Below are 16,825 nucleotides of genomic sequence, written 5' to 3'. Positions count from 1 at the left end.
CCATCCTTCTGTTCTCCCTACACACCCATTCACTTAGATCCTTTCTTCCAGCATCGTGGCCTTTCCAGCCCTGTTTAAGAACACCCTCCAGAGAAGAGGATTTCACACGCTTCCTACAAATGGTAGCCATCCCACCTCTTCTCTCCTCCTGCCAATGCCAGGGAGGGGCTGAGATCTCCACCGAGCGTTCAAGGCACACAGACAACAAGCACTAAGTATTTTTCCATTGCACTGGGCAAGGTGGTCTCCTCCGAGTCATTCGACACTCATCTTCTCACCCAGTTTGGGTTTAAATACAGAAAAATGTCTTTTCCTTTCCTGACTTAAGCAATTGTAGTTATGTCCTAAAGAGCACTGCTTGAAGTTCTCATTCACCAAAAGAACACCATGGCCAAGAGCATACAGAAAGAGCCTGATATAGGCACTGCTGCCTCAGAGAGTGTTTGTCTGCAGGCAGACCTGGTTCATATCTCATTTTGGCTGAGTGACCAGGAGCAAATTCCTAAAACCTTTTGAGCTTCAAATTCCTCATCTATGGAACAAGGATGAGAAGACTGGCTTCACAAGGTCATGGGGAAATTGGATGGGATTGGGGGGCACAGGTGGGGTCTCAGGAGGAACTCCTGCGCCCTCCCCCGGGAGAGAACCCAGAGCACAGGGCTTTTGAGCCCACAGCTGTTTGCACAGAAGTGTTCCCCTCCACTGTGCAAGGTCAGTCCACTGTGCAGTCCCTCTTCCATTACTAGCACTAGCGCCTTAAACTGGAGTTCTAGACCCATTTACTCATTATGGCTTCCTACTACTTTTCTAACCTTGTGTCTTAGAGGCTTTTACTGTAGTGTTTGAAATGTAAATACAGTAGTACTGAGCTAGGGCAACCTGGGTGGCTCAGCAGTTTGGCACCACCTTCGGCCCGGGGTGTGATCCTGGAGTCCCCGGATCGAGTCCTGCGTCAGGCTCCCTGCATGGGGCCTGCTTCTCCCTCTGCCTGTGTCTCTGCCTCTCTCTCTGTCTCCTCTCTCATGAATAAATAAATAAAATCTTTAGGAAAAAAAAAAAAGTAGTACTGAGCTAAAAATGTATTTCTAAAGAAACAACTAAAGTAGGCATGTAAGAAGTAAAAGTTCAGCCCTGGTGGCTCAGCAGTTTAGAGCCTACCTTCGGCCTGGGACCTGATCCTGGGGACCCGTGATTGAGTCCCACATCGGGCTCCCTACATGGAGCCTGCTTCTCCCTCTGCCTGTGTCTCTGCCTCTCTCTGTGTGTCTCTCATGAATAAATAAATAAAATCCTTTAAAAATAAAGTTAAAAAATAAAAAAAAATAAAAGTTCAGTATTTACTGGCCAAATGAATATTTTCAATGAAAACTTAGTTCTCTTATCATCTCAATACATCATTTGGTTTTGGATAAATTTTAGGTAGAAAAAGAAATCTAAAAATGACAAGTTGCTGAGTCTGGGAAGCTACTTTTCCTACACATTATCTCTGTTTAGAATACACATTTCTTTCATAAAATAATTTTCTTCTGCTGAGATAGTACACAAAATGTTTTCAGAGCCCTGCCACCATGTCACCTGGTGATCCCCTATCTACTACAACCTCTTCTTGACTCTCCCCAGTAGAATGTAAAATGTTAATGTCTCACTCAGCACTCCAAAATAAGTATATATTTCATACACGGTCTGTCATCTGTTTCCTTTTCTCAATTACATCTCATTAAAGAAAAATGTTCTCTTCAGAACATAGCACACCAAAAGGCAAGTATTTCAATCATGTTTGACTTGGTAGAGTGGCATGAGCGGAAAAGAACATTCCAGATTCCTAAACTCTCCTACCCCACTCTCCTTATCCTTTGATACTTAGTAGAGGCTGGTAAGAGGTTCGCAACCCAAGACGGCAAATCACACCAACAGGCACTGGTGGACAGTCCCCTCTCTGAGCTGGTAAGAGGCCCTCCATGACACAGGAGTACCAAGAAGGACTCAGTGATGAGTTTGCTTTAAACAGACTTTTTAAGGAATGCCCCACACAGTGACAGATTACCAACAGATAAAGGTCTACAGTATTCCTTAAAAGCTTCAGGAAAAACAAAAAAAGCAGGTTTTGTTCCACTGTTTCCACTTTCTACTGTTGGAGGGCAGGGGATGTGGGAGAGAAAACAGTTGCAGCACGAGTAAATGACCCTCTGTTCTCATGGCCTCCAGATACTTAAAATCATCTTCAAGTGTTAAAACACAAGCAGCTGTATGCTTGTGCTAAAGTTCCTTATAAAGTCTAAACTGTTTCCCTGAAAGAGGTAAAAATGCAGAAAATTTTTAATACTTTTCAGCTTTTAATGAATATAGCAGAAGTCACAAGCACATAAAATGTGAGGTACTTGTCATGTTTTTAAAGAATAGAGGATTTAACAGCCTTTGAGAATCACAATTCTATAAAGATAGACAACCGACCTTAAACTTTATTCTGGAATAAAACCTAAATTAACCTGCTACATTACTATTCAACAAGAAGAAATTCTTTTACCACATGGTATAATCATATAAACACAATGTTCTAAAGCTGTAACTTGAAATTTTGTTTTGTTTTAAAGATTTCATCCATTCATGAGAGACACCGAGAAAGAGGCAGAGACATAGGCAGAGGGATGAAACAGGTGCCCCGCAAAGGAGCCCAATGCAGGACTCGATCCCAGATCCCGGAATCTCGCCCTGAGCTGAAGGCAGACGCTTGACCGCTCAACCACCCAGGCGTCCCAACTTGACAGCTTTTTAACTTCAACACATAATTTCAGTTTGGAAAATATATGCAAGTAATACCACCCTTTTACAGAAATAACGCAAGTATTTAAGCCAGTCATGCCTTTGGTCTGTGAGCTGCACAGGTAGTTTCCTTTAGAAATACAGAAATCCTACCCACCAGCTGTCAGACTTCCAAAGGAGATACTGCAAGAATCTATTTTTTTGGTCCTAGACTTCCCAAACTAGCAGCTCTCATGATCAGATACTGTCCTACAGCATCATGGAATAACTAGAAATAATTATGATATACTGCGGCCTTAGAAGGGAAAATGCCACAAATTTAAAACTTAAATCACGATCAGGTCAATTGAGCTTTTTAAAGTAAGCTATCATTTTCTTGAGAACATTATCTGTATCAGGGCCACCCAAAGAGACTGGTTCAAAGAGAACGCTGAACTAAATAACTGGAAAACCCACTTCCCAAGTCATCAGGGGTAAACAGGCCATTACAATTTCATTTTAAAGTATTAATGGAAACACGAGGCTGCAAATGTGCAATTCCAACATACAATTGTGTGCTACTTTGTCAAAGTGACTACAGTATCAATACAGTGGCCACCAGGCACATGTGGCTATTTAGATGTAATCAAAACTAAATAATTGTCTTAAAATTTCAGTTTCTCATCCCACCGGCCACATTTCTAGTGCTGTAGCTGCAGGTGGCTGGTGGCTGCCATACGGGACAGCATGACACAGCGCATCTCCATCACAGTTGGACCTTGTATGCCTAACACACAGTACCTGCCAGACAGGCAAATTCAAGTCCTCTGGCCTTCCATGTGGCCCTGCACAATACCATGTGGTTTTATGTGTTGTTTTGTTTTGTTTTTAATTTACCATTTCAATAGCCGTACAGAAATTTGTATAAAACTACATCCAAAAGTACAGTGAATCCTTTTAGAGTTAGCTGAACTCATAAAAATATTTTTGAATATATGCTTTGCTTCGGTATAATGCTTTACAAAATGAAAGCGATAAAAAAAGATATCTGATATCATTTTAAATAGCTGAGAAATTTTGCTGTTAATACTTACCTCCCTTTATTTGATAGCCAAGTACAATAAGGATGGCTCAACTCAAAAAGCCATACTCTCAACCTGCAAACAACACATTCTTCGATAAAGGAAAATACGGTGCCAAGTAGAAGAGGTTAATCAGTTTCTTCTTACCAAGTTGTAGAAATATCAGAGAATCAGAGATGCTTTGGTGGGTATCTGAAAATGAGTGTTAATTATCACAGCCACTCTGCCGCACCCTATCATTACCTCCACCCTGATACTCAGCTGTTTGCCTACTTATTTTTAGTTAGCCTACTAAAATGCACCTTTTCCTTCTGGTTTTGGGTCCAATTATCACTTCATGTCCCACATAAAAAAATCACTTGATTCTCTACCATTTGGTGAGAAAATATACAAACATTTTGTATATAATGCTGTCTAAATAGCAAGCTGTTATCTTTAGAATGCCTTTAAAGGCAAATCAAGGAATGTACTTAGTGCTAGAGAACTACACACTTGAAAATGGTTAAAATAGCAATTTTTGTTAGGTACCTTTAATCAGCACAACAATAAAAGCATATCAAGGCAACTGTCTACATCCTGAGATGATCCATTTTTTCATATGAAGCACACTGCTTTCCCCAATAAATTGGTTAGGAATTTTCAAAGTAATAAGATATGAAACCTCACTCAACTTTAAAATTAAAATCCAAGTATATTAAAAGCCAAAGATGAGAAATAAATGTTAAGAAAACAGGTTTCTTTTCAAGTACCCAAGATATGAGAGGATAAAGACACATATAATATGATGCCACTAAATGAAAACTTGCTTCACGTGTTTATGGATCCCAAGATTGCAAACTCTAGAAAAGGTCTTACGTCGTCCCTCTTACAAGCTGGGCACTGGACTCGCTGCTTCAGAACCAGCAGCCCTGATCCTCAGCACCACCCAAAGAGCCAGTATGATCATCACCCCCATTTTACAGATGCTGAGTCTGAGACACATCACTTTTTAAAAGAAGGCAGTTCTGGTCCCAAAGGTCATAGTGGAACAAATAGTGAAGCTCTGGCTGTTGTTGGTGGCTTTGAGTCTGTGCTCAGTGCAATGAGAACCACAACGTCTCAAGAGCAACATAACTTTTTTATAAATTCTGATCATCCGGTAATATCGCTGGGAGAGGGAAAACTCCTTAGTTTTAAGGATACCTTGACATGAAACTATCCTTAAAAAATCACACTGCAGGGGTACCTGGGTGGCTCAGTGATTGAGTGTCAGCCTTCAGCTCAGAGAGTGATCCTGGGGTCCTGGGATCCAGTCCCACTTTGAGCTCCCCACAGGATGCCTGCCTCTCCACCTCTCTCTCATGAATGAATAAATAAAATCTTAAAAAAAAAAAAATCACATTGCAACCAATACTTGTCTTGCTTCTATTTTTAGGAAAATTTAGAGACAATCTGCAAAAGTCATTTCAAGAGAAAGAAATGTTAAAAAAGAGAGAGAGAGAGAGGGATCCCTGGGTGGCGCAGCGGTTTGGCGCCTGCCTTTGGCCCAGGGCGCAATCCTGGAGACCCGGGATCGAATCCCACGTCGGGCTCCCGGTGCATGGAGCCTGCTTCTCCCTCTGCCTATGTCTCTGCCTCTCTCTCTCTCTCTCTCTGTGACTATCATAAATAAATAAAAATTAAAAAAAAAAAGAGAGAGAGAGAAATGCAAATCCAAGGGATAGAGATTTTAATAGCAAACTCCCCTCATCCAGGTCCATATTGTAACACTGGGTATGTGCATCACAAAATTTACTTTGTAACTAGGTGTTAAACAGGATGCATAACTAACACTTCCCAAATCCCTTAATCCTGGCGGGACAAAATATCCCAAACCAGCGGAACTGCACAACTCCAATTTAGACCAGTCGGCTGGGACCCTGACCCTTTTGGACTCCCCCCCACGACAGAGGCGGGGACCAGGGACCAAACTTCTCCACCTGTGACGGCCTATCGGGGAGCCCACAGATGGGCTGAAAGTTCCCTGCTGCTTCCTCCCCGCACAGGAGGCCCTAAGAAAGCACCAAGAGCCGCGGAGCGACCCGGGGTTGGGGGAGAGGCGCGAGCACAGCTTGGGGGGCGTGCACGAGCCCCCAGCAGCGCAGCGCCCCTCGGGCCCCCCAGCGCGCGGGCGCTGAGAAGGAAAGCGCCGCTCCACCCACTCCACCCGTGTCTGCCCGCGGCCGCAGGGGGCCCTGCCCTGCCCTGGCCGGGGCTCGCGGCGCTGGGGGTTCGGGGAGCCAGGGAGCTCAGGAGGTCTCAGGGTACCCGGAGGATTAGGGTGGGGCGTCCGGAGGAGGCGTGGGGGTGGGGGGGCTCGTGGGGGGATAGGGAGCTCTGTAGGGTTGGGGGGTCGAAGTGGGGCTCAGGGGTAGGGGGTCCCGGGCTCAGTGGGGTTCGCGGGCCGGGGGAGCCCGGGCTTCGGGGCGGGGACCTGGGGGGAGGAGGGTCAGGGGAGCGGGGGGCCCGGTGGGGAGCCCGTGGGGGAGGGGAGCCCGGGGCGCAGTCGGGCTGCCGTCGCAGAGAGCGAAACGCAAGCAAAACTAAGGCAAGGGCAAGTTTTGTGCCTATTTCGCTCTGACAAAAAGTTTTCTAAAAGGACAAAGCAGCCGCGACTCCCGGGCCCAGTTCTCGACGCTCGCGACCGCACCGAGGACCCAGGAAAGTTTCGGCGGCCGTGCGCGCGCAGCTGCCCGCGGCGGGGGCGGGGGCCGGGGCGGGGGCCGGGGGCCGGGGGCCCGGAGGGCTCGGGGCTGCGGCGGGCGGCGGGGGCGGGGGGGGGCGGAGGGGGCGGCCGCGCCGCGAGCTGCCCCCCGCCCCCCGCCCCCGCCCCCGCCCCCGGCTGGGCGCCCGTCCGCGCGCTTACCGGCATCATCTTGGAGCCGAACCGCATGGAGCCGCGGCCCGAGCCGAGCGGGGCGCCCAGGTCTCGGGAGCGGGGGGCGGCGGCGCAGGGCGAGGCTCCCGGAAGGCGGCCGACCTGTTGCGAGGCGGCCGCGGCGTGGGCGGTCCTCCGAGCCCTCCCCGCGGGCGGGGGCGCCGCCGAGCCGCAGGCCTACCCCCCGCGGCCCCGCCGCCGCTTTGTCTGCTCCGCGCCCGCGACCGCCCGCGCGCCCTCTGCGCTCCGCCCACCGCGCGCGGCGGCGGGGAGGGGCGGGCCGGGAGCGCGCCTGCGCGGGCGGGGGCGGGGCGCGCGGCGGGGGCGGGGGGGCGGGGCCGGGAGCGCGCCTGCGCGGGCGGGAGCGGGGACCGCGCGGGGGGGCGGGGGGGGCGGGGCGGGGCCGGGAGCGCGCCTGCGCGGGCCGGGCTGGGAGACCCGCGGGGCGGTCCGGGGGGCGCCGGTTCGCGGCCACTCGCCGGGACTCCGGTGCGACGCTCCGGTCTGACTCGCTTTAACTTAATGAAGGAATGCACTTAAAAATGACTTCAACGGTAGGTCGTACATATTTTTGCCACAGGCACAATAAACAAGCCTTCAAAACGGTTACAAGTGTGCCCAGGGCAGCCCGGGTGGCTCAGCAGTTTAAGCACCTGCCTTCAGCCCAGAGCCTGATCCTGGAGACCGGGATCGAGTCCCCCGTCGGGCTCCCTGCATGGAGCCTGCTTCTCGCCTGTGTCTTTGCCTCTCTCTTTCCTGTGTCTCTCATGAATAAATAAATAAAAACAAAAAACAAAAAGTGTGCCCAGCAGCCTTCTGAGGAAGGCGGCTGCCGAGCCTGTCAGGCACTGGGGTGGGGGAGGGAGGAGGAGAGAACTCTGGCGGCGGGGCGGGGTGGGGGGGCGAGGGCCCTGGGAGGGGAAGGAGGGAGAGAGGAGCGGGTGCTGGGGGAAGGGGCCCTTGGGTGCTGGGGGATGGGGGATGGGGGCCCTGGGGGGGCGGATCCCGTGAGGGACACTCCGGGGAAGAGCGGGGGGGGGGGGGGCACTCGGGGGGGCCGTCCTCTGGAGGGAGGCTGAGAAGCGAGACGAGGACAGCACTGCCAGCACCCAGCCTCCAGGACAGGCACCCCCTTTTCCAGATATCCAGCAAATACCTGCACCCTGGCCACGTACCTGGAAAAGATGAAGAAGGGCTAATTCCTTGAGAATGCAAAATTCTTCAAAACCGCGGTTTGACGCCTAGGTAGGTTAGCAGGGGCTCCATGCCGGCTGTTGGTTCAGCGTTTATCAAACACCTGCCGCGCATGGGGAGTGCTCATACTGATGCACAGAACAAAAATTGGAGGCACAGTGCAGTGTAATAGCGCAGCGTATTAGTAATAATTACACAAATTACCAGTAGGGGTACAAAGACAAAATTAAAAGAAGTTGGGGGAGGAGCCTGCAGGTACAACTCTATGGAGGGTGGTCCAAGCAGATGACCCCACCAGACCCAGGACCCAGACCCGAGGCCCCCGAGCTGGAGGAGCACATGTGCACATGACCCCTCCTCCAGGAAGCCTGCCTGGGAGCCAGGCAACTGCAGAGACCACAGGAGGACAGCACAGTGACACGGGCGCACTTGGCCCATGCGAGAGCGTTGGCCACACTCCCAGCGAAGTGGAGAGCCCTGGAAGGGTTTGGAGCAGATGATCTGACCACCGTTTCTCTGGGACCCCCTGCCTGCTGGGCAGAACCCACTGGGCCTTAGCCGAGAACCTGCAGGAAGCTGTTGCAGTAAGCCAGGCTGGACACGGGAGTGGCTTAGGCAGCAGCCGTGGCCTGACGAAGGGGTGAAGGCCCACCCCACGGAATTCCCTGACAGGTTAGCTATGGAATATGAGAGAAAGAAGTCAAGGATAAGTCTAAGAAGTTTGTGCCGGAGAATGAAGCTGCCATCAGCTAGGCTGCAGAAGACCACCAGCGGGCATCCCATCCCAAAAGCCAGCGCATACACAGACAGCAAGAATCCTTCCTGGCAACACACAGCTCATTGAGGGACCATTTAGCCCTAAAAAAAAAAACTGGCCCTGTATTACACTGGTTTTCATTATTTTCTTGCACACAAAAAAATCTCAGAAACAACCTGAGATATCATGATCCACCAAACTTCCAGTTTTGGGCAATAGAAAACACGTCTCTTTACCACCTGGAAGCTGGTCACACGCTGTACCTTGTATTTCACATGAACACTGGCCACCCTGGCTTATTAATAAAATGATCATAATGGAAATAGAAGCAAGGAGAGAAAAAGTCAGGAGGATGGCCTGCTTCTGTTTCTTTACTGCCTGTTTTCACAACCACCGGGCAGGAGCGAGAAGGGAGGGGGCAGCAGCTGGCCCCCATCCTGGAGCTCACATCCAGCCCAAGAGAGAAGGTGCTCTGGTGCCAAACAGCAGGTAGGCCTGGGTTGAGGGTTTTGTTTTGTTTCCTTTTTTTTTTTTTTAACCCTAGAAGCATGAAACCAAATACATCCCATGTGATGGCTGTGCCTTTCATGTCCAGCTCTGGGATGGGCTGTTTGCTTCCCTCACCCTGCCTGGCAAGGCTGCTCTCTTCTCTCTCAATCTGCACGCCACTCCGGGAGAGATAAGCCACAGGCCCAGAGCGGGGTGGGGTGCCCCGATCCCAGCTCACCCCCAGGCACAGACTCACTCCTTATCTGTTGGGCTGGAGTTCCAGTGTTCGAGTTCCCTCCTTTCCCACTTCCCTCAGCTGTTCCCTGTCTTCCTGCCTCTCCCCTTCTGGGGCATTCAACCTGTGGGGTCGACCTGCTGACCCTCTGCCCACAGCCCATCCTGTGTCCCTCCACTCTTCCCACATCTCCTGGTGATTCATGTCACTGACATTCTTACATGTCTGTATTTTACCAGGCAGTGTCCCAGACTCTAGAGATAAAACTCTAAACAAAACACATGCTCTGACTTCGTGAAGCTTGTGTTCTAGTGTGGAGTTAGAGTGTAAAAGGAGGAGATCATAATCACCAGAGGGGAAAGCATCAAGGCAAACCTAAGAGACCATGATCAGTATTGGCTAGGGTGGTCGGACAGGACATTTGAGGAACAAATGAGGGAGGAATTGGACTCCAGCCCAGGGGAACAGCAAGCGCAAAGGGCCTGGGGCAGGAGTGTCAGGAGCACCTTAAAGAAACAGCAGAAAGGCCGGACAGCATGCCTGGAGCCCAGTGAACACGGAGGGGAGTCGTCAGAGATGGAAGAGGTAGCCAGGTCTGGATCACCAAGCACCACGTGACATCCCACAAATCATCCCCCCTCTGGAAACCTCAGATGCTCCATTTCCACAGGCTTCTCAGCCTACAAATTGACTCCCTCTTCTCCCATGTTCCCCTCCAGAGATCAGTCATCCAGAAGACAGATGGGGAGAAGCCTCCCGCCAGGAAGGGAAGCCTCTTTACGCCTACCCGTCTTTCCCCTTTGCCTCAGACACCTTCCCTTAACCCTCCTACTCTTGTGTGAAGTGCCTACCTTCATGGAAGGCACTTGCACTGGAATCATGTTTGAATTCATATGTCATCTATATTCTGTAGCCATTTGTGCATGTGCATGAATGTATAAATACATGTATACATACATGTATATTATTTGCATTTTTATATTTACTTTTTATTTTATTTTTTAGATTTATTTTAGAGAGTGTGCTCATGCACGGGGGTGAGGGGAGGGGCAGAGGGAGAGGGAGAGAGGGAATCTCAAGCAGACTCCCTGCTGAGCGAGGAGCCCCACATAGGGCTCAATCTCAGGACCCTGTGATCATGACCTGAGCCGAAATGAAAAGTCAGATGCTCCATAGAATGAGCCATCCAGGCGTCCCATTTGCTTTTTTTATTTATCATGGTACTTACCACATGACACAGAAAAAAAAATGCATCTGTCTTCCCAACTAGACTAAGTGGCAAAAACTATGTAACTCATTTATTTGTCTATGCTCAGCCCCAACATTGTGCTCAGGGCATAAGACGAAATCAATAAACGCAGGGTTGATAGTACTAATAATAATGGCAAACTTACCATTCTGTGTCCTCCATGCAGGTTTGGTAAAGTTTGGTCCCTGACCCCTGCAGCAGCCCCGAGGGTGGAGGGTGTCTCCCTGCGTGCCCTCCTGCTCCCTTGATCTGTTCCCCACCCTTGTGGTTGACAAGCTATAGGCCAAATCCAGCCCTCTGTCTGTTTCTGTATTGCCCATGAGCAACAATGATTTTCACGTTGTTTCATGGTTGGGGTGGGGGAAGGGGCCTCAGAAAGAAGAGGAAGAGTCTGTGACATGTGAAAATCATACAAAATTCAAACTTCAGCATCCTTTTGCAAAGTTTTATTGGCACTCAGCCTCACTTACTTGTTGAGATGTGTTGGTTGCTGCTTTCACGCTGCAGCAGCAACTGTATGCCCTACAAAGCCTGAAATGTGTACCATGTGGCTCATTACAGGGAAGGTGCCTGCTCCTGCCCCAGCAAGCCTTTAGAAGGTCTTCTGAGCAGAAGTGTCAGATGTCCCTCGATGCTTCCACATGTGCAGTGAAGCAGGAGGCATGTGGTTGGAGCAGCGTGGACGGTGAAAGGGCATGAGGGCGGTGAGTCATACATGGACATTTATTACACTCTTCTGTCTTCTTGTGCCTTCTCTAAATTCTAGATAGTACCATGTTTCTGGGAGTGCCCAAGGAGCTCAGTTGGTGAAGCGTCTGCCTTCAGCTCAGGTCATGATCTCAGGGTCCTGGGATTGAGCCCTGCATCGATCGGACTCCCTGCTCAGCGGGAAGTCTGCTTCTCCTTCTACCTCTCCCCTCACTTGTGCTCTCTCTCTCTCTCTCAATAAATAAAATCTTTTAAAAAATATATCACAGTCTATGTGGCTGAAACCACAGGAATTTATTTTTTCCAGGTGTGGAGGCTAGGAAGTCTAAGGTCAAGAAGCTAGCCAATTTTGCTCCCTGGTGAGGGCTCTCTTCCTTGCAGAACAACTGCCATCTTCAAAGCATATCCTCATGTGCTCAGATAGAGAGAAAGCAAGCTCTCTGGAGTCTCTACTTATAAAGGATGCATACGTTATCTTAATCTGAGGGCCCCACCCTCATGACCCCACAGAAAAGTAACTCTTTCCAAAGGCCCCACCTCCAAAGACCATCAGATTGCAGGTCAAGGCTTCAACATGCGAATTTTGAAGGGACACCACTAGGTCCACCGCAGCCAGTGTATTGTCCTATCCTACGGCCATAGATTATATCTATCACCCCAACAAGTGTCTCTTAAATGCCTGTGAGAGCTACAGGTTGTACAAGGGTAAAATGATTTCTGGAACCCAAACTCATTGCTAGAATACAAATCTTGTCCTTCCAATGGTTGGATGCATGGGGTCAGCATCCATGAAGAACTCTATAATTCTTGAAAGTCAAGAAAATCTACTTGATGAGATAGATTTCAAAAAGTTGAATTGAGGCTTCACTATGGATAATGAAGAGAAATCTACCAAATATACTGACAATAGAGACTTTCAAGTGCCAAGATGTCACCACAGCCACAAGCCATCATCAGAGGCTGCTGTGGCACACACACACAAAAGGGGTTCTATTCCACAGTGAGGAATGTGCACCCATGTCTTCCTGGTCTCTATTAAATATTAAGTTGGAGTGAATTGCATTCTAGTCATTTAAAAACCATTTTAAACCATTTTTAAATGGGCTTTCTTCAAATATTTTTCAAGAGTACCTGTGAAAACCACACTGGTTTTGTAGATAAACGGCCACAGGTCCTTTGAGGAAAGGACCAATTCCTAAAGTTGTTGACATTCTTTTTTGCCAGCACACAGTTTTACCAGCAGTTAATCATTACAAGAATGCCATCATGTTGCTACTATTAAAATTTTTTCCCAGTAGCCAAAGATAAACAATTAGGGAAAATCTCGTGCTCTCACTCTCTCTCAAATAAATAAACACAATCTTAAAAAAAAAAACAAAAAAACCTGGGACACCTGGGTGGCTGAGTGGTTGAGCGTTTGCCTTTGGCTCAGGGAGTGATCCTGGGGTCTTGGGATCGAGTCCCACATTGGACTCCCCGTGGGGAGACTGCTTCTCTCTACCTCGCTGCCTATGTCTCTACCTTGCTGTGTCCCATGAATAAAAAAACAAACAACAACAACAAAAAAATCCTTTGGTAAAAAAAATAAAAAAATAAAAAAAAATAAGACAAACCTGAAACGGGAAATACCCTGTTTAAAGAGAATTTTCGCTTCAGATTGATGAGGCTGCAAGCTCTAGCCAGGGAAGTTTGTTTTTCTTTCAGTACTTTGTTCTCTCAAAGTGTTTATAAATTGATTCTGGGGAAAGTATAGATCTCTTCTCAAATGTACTTCACATTTACCACATCTCATAGGATAAATATGAAATCAGAAAAAAAAAAAAAAACCCACATCAGAAAAAAAAAAAAACCCACCCCACATCAGGCATGCTTATACATATTACAAAGGATCAACAAGTTCTCCCTGTCTGTTTAAATATGCTTTTATTTACAAAAAAAAATCAATTTATGTACAACTTTTCAGGTTAATTCAGTAAACACTACTGAACATATGGTGGGAGCCAAGAGCAGTCTGGGGCCTGAGAGGTTCAGACTAGTGTGGGTGAGACTTGGAGCTGGGATTGCAGCCCAAGGGCTCTGAGTCCAAGGTCTGCATTCCTGATCCCCACATCGCTGTCCCTTCAGGGCTAAACATGTCTACACTGAGTGCTGGGGGCACAGGGCCAGCTGGCCAGAGTACAGGATAAATAAGGTCCAAACCCCGAGCAGCCTCGTGGAGAAAAGCGCATCCATGAGCACGAGTGACGGCAAACGTGCAGATGCTCCAACGGGAGCCACACAGGAACTATCCCCCAGCCCTTCCAGGACCAGGCAGTCTGGAAAGTCCACACAGGGACAAGGGCTCTTCACTTGAGTATAAAAGATGAGCTTACGTGGGGTGTCTGGATGGCTCCTTCGGTTGATCATCCAACTCTCGGTTTCAGCTCAGGTCATGGTCTCAGGGTCGTGGGATCCAGCCTGGTGTCAGGCTCCCTGCTCAGCGGAGAGTCTGCTTCTCCTTCTCCCTCCCCTGCTCACTCTATCTCTCTCTCTCAAATAAGTAAATAAATTTTTAAACAAATTAAAAACTAAAGATGAGCTTCCATGAAGTTGATGTGTTTTCTATTTTATTTGCTTGAGGCCTTGATTTACTGGGAGGAAGTTTTTTCATATAAACAATGTTTTAAAAAATAAAAATAAGGGATCCCTGGGTGGCGCAGTGGTTTGGCGCCTGCCTTTGGCCCGGGGCGTGATCCTGGAGACCCGGGATCGAATCCCACGTCAGGCTCCCGGTGCATGGAGCCTGCTTCTCCCTCTGCCTGTGTCTCTGCCTCTCTCTCTCTCTCTCTCTCTCTCTCTGTGACTATCATTAATAAAAAAAAAATCTTAAAAAAAAAAAATAAATAAAATAAAAAATAAAAATAAAAAAATAAACAATGTTTTATTGAGTGTGTACTACATGCATAGCAATGTGAAATAGACGAGTAAGACGTAATCTGTGCTCTGGACCAGCTCATACAGCTGGGAGGGGGCCACAGGGTCAGAAATGACAGTGAGTAGATCCACAGTTTATAGCACACTCACCCTATGCCACGCAGCAGGCTAACCCTTTATAAACTTTTTGTCCTATGATTTTCACTAACCCTACAAGGAGGTACTACTATCTCCACTTTACAGATAGATAGAGGGGCTAACTCTGATCCACTCAATAAATATGAAGAACTCTGTAAATGTGTCAGGGACAATCCAAGGCTCTGGGGACATCGTGGTACAATAGGCAGCTCTGGCCCTGCTCCACGTTCTGGATGCTTTTGTTCTCATTGAGTGTGACAGATGAGAAGCTAATAAACAGGACACATGCTTCAAAGAAATTAAGAGAAGATGGTGCAATTGTACTCAATGAGGTATGTGTTTCAGAAATGGTGATCAGGAAAGTTCTATCTGAAGGGATGGCATTGGTTTCATTTATCATTTTTAAGTCATCTCTACACCCAACATGGGGCACAAACTCACGAGCCTAAGATTGAGAGTCTTGTGCCCCATCAACTAAGTTGGCCAGGCGCCCCTGCACAGATGGCGTTTAAAGTGAGATGTGAATGAGGAACCTCCTGCAGAAATTCCAAATGAGCAGGCCCGGTAGAGGCAGCAGCAAATGCCAAACCCCTGAGGGAGACATGAGCTTGGTTCCCCCAACAGGAAAGGCCAGGGTGGTGGTGGCTGGAGCTGAGCATCCCACCCCAAGTCCTATAGCTGATAAACAGTAGGGATGATGGTCAGATCCCCATGTGTCTAGGCCACGGTGGACTGTGAAGCTAATTGCCTAAAGGAACAAATAGAACATTCCACATGTTGTCAGAGACCTGTGTGTTCTCAAGTTAACTTGAGCACAACTCAGAGGAGGGGAACCTATGGAATGAAAAGTCGACACAGAGAAGAGTTGCCAGCAGAAAGGCTTCCAGATGGCGAGAGACACAAAGACAAATGAAGCCCCATCTCACACAAGCGGTGCCAAATCCACCTTTGTCCCACCCTAGCCTTCACCCCGATCCAGTACGCACCCTTCGTTCAAACCTCTTGTTGGACTGAGGGCACGCAGCTCTGACACTTGAGGTTAGGAGTTTAGATTAGCCTCACGCCAAAACCTTCCAGCTCCCCGAAGGTGCCAGCACAGAACAGCAGGCCAGAGGCCATCTGCTCCCTGAGTTCTCAGTGGGAAGAGCTGTCGGGCGGGAGGCTCTGCAGGAGACCGCGCGGGGTGGCCGGCCAGGCATTGTGTAACGGGGGTGCACAAAGGAGGTGGGGGCCATGTGCAGAGGAGTTGTTATGGGAGAGTAATCTAAGGCAAGTGGCAGAGGCTAGACAGTGGCAGGCAGGCATCATGGACGGGGAGGGCAGAAAAACTTGGTGAAAGGGGACTCCTCGCAGAAATCTAAGATGTATTGTTCTGACAGCTCGTTGGCTCAAATGAGCCCGTTCTCATTCAGGTCAGTCAGGAATTCACAGCACAGCCCTGGCCCAGAGAAAGTTCACTTGGCCCACGGAGCTGGGCCTCTTCTGTGTGTGCAGGTACAGGGATGGTCACGTGGCAGCTCTGCAGGGGGAGGAGATTCAGCTCCACTTCCCAGCCAAGAGCTGGCACAAGAGCAGGTGCTTTTCCAGGGTGTGTGACATGTGACCTGTGAGCATGCACGTAGTCCCTGGGGTCTGCAGAAGTAGCAATTCTGGAATGAGATAAACCCCAAACCATGTTCTTTCAGGATATGATGAAGGAAAAAAAAACAGAAATGCAGGTATAGAATTTAGCTTGGATTTTAAGTCTGCACCAGGCCTCAAAACAAAATGTGGTGTCTTATTAAATTGTCCCAACAACCCTGTGAAAGGGGTACTGTTGTAGCCTGGGCTCGCAGATGCAGAGGAGAGCCTGCTTGCAGGGCCAGGTATGCGGTCTCCGGGTTTTCCTGATGTGGGGTCCACAGGCAGCATTGCTACATGCCTCATGCGGGCAGTCCTCTGAGTTCAGACAAGTGTATAAACTCGCACAAGTACCACCAGATTGAGCTACACCATCTTCCCTGCATCTGGCAACCACTGATCTACTTTCCGATTCTCATGGGTTCCTGGTGCCAAAAAAACGAAATCAGACAGCACGAACCTGAGGTGTCTCTTGTGTCTGCAAACTTCTCAGATGATACCCCTGAGAAGTATTCACGGGACCACATTGTTGATGGGTCCTCCTCAATGCTGAGCAGCATCCGCTGTTTGTCTACACCTTTCCCTCCTGATAGGCATGTGGGTTGTTCCCTGGCCCGGCTCTTAGGGATAAGCCTGCTATCAACGTTCATGGACTCAAGTCCCTTTCTGAGCATTTGTTCTCATTTCTCTTTGGTAAGTATCTAGATCAGGATCCCAGGACCCCGAGATTGTGACCTGAGCCGAAGGCAGATGTTTCACCGATAGAACCCCCAAGGTGCCTCGAGTCGTTTTTATCTCTTACTGG

At 48.9% G+C, this 16,825-nt stretch overlaps 1 protein-coding gene across 3 annotated transcripts in view; it reads right to left on the bottom strand.

Annotated features, from left to right (window-relative positions):
• Nucleotides 1-6,945, bottom strand: part of TP53BP2 (tumor protein p53 binding protein 2) — a 55,943-nt gene extending 48,998 nt beyond the window's left edge. For 2 of the 3 annotated variants that reach the window (XM_038542890.1, XM_038542891.1), the window contains exon 1: nt 6,706-6,945. In XM_038542890.1, coding sequence (XP_038398818.1) covers nt 6,706-6,732 — 27 coding nt within the window. In that variant the 5' untranslated portion in view covers nt 6,733-6,945. The remainder of the gene's footprint in view (nt 1-6,705) is intronic. The other variant, XM_038542894.1, reaches the window with a different exon arrangement.
• Nucleotides 6,946-16,825: the final 9,880 nt, after the last annotated feature.

Source organism: Canis lupus, chromosome 7 (assembly GCF_011100685.1).
Source record: "Canis lupus familiaris isolate Mischka breed German Shepherd chromosome 7, alternate assembly UU_Cfam_GSD_1.0, whole genome shotgun sequence".
Taxonomy (NCBI): domain Eukaryota; kingdom Metazoa; phylum Chordata; class Mammalia; order Carnivora; family Canidae; genus Canis; species Canis lupus.
The sequence above is the reverse complement of the archived record's forward strand: the minus strand, read 5'-3'. Positions and strand labels throughout refer to the sequence as shown.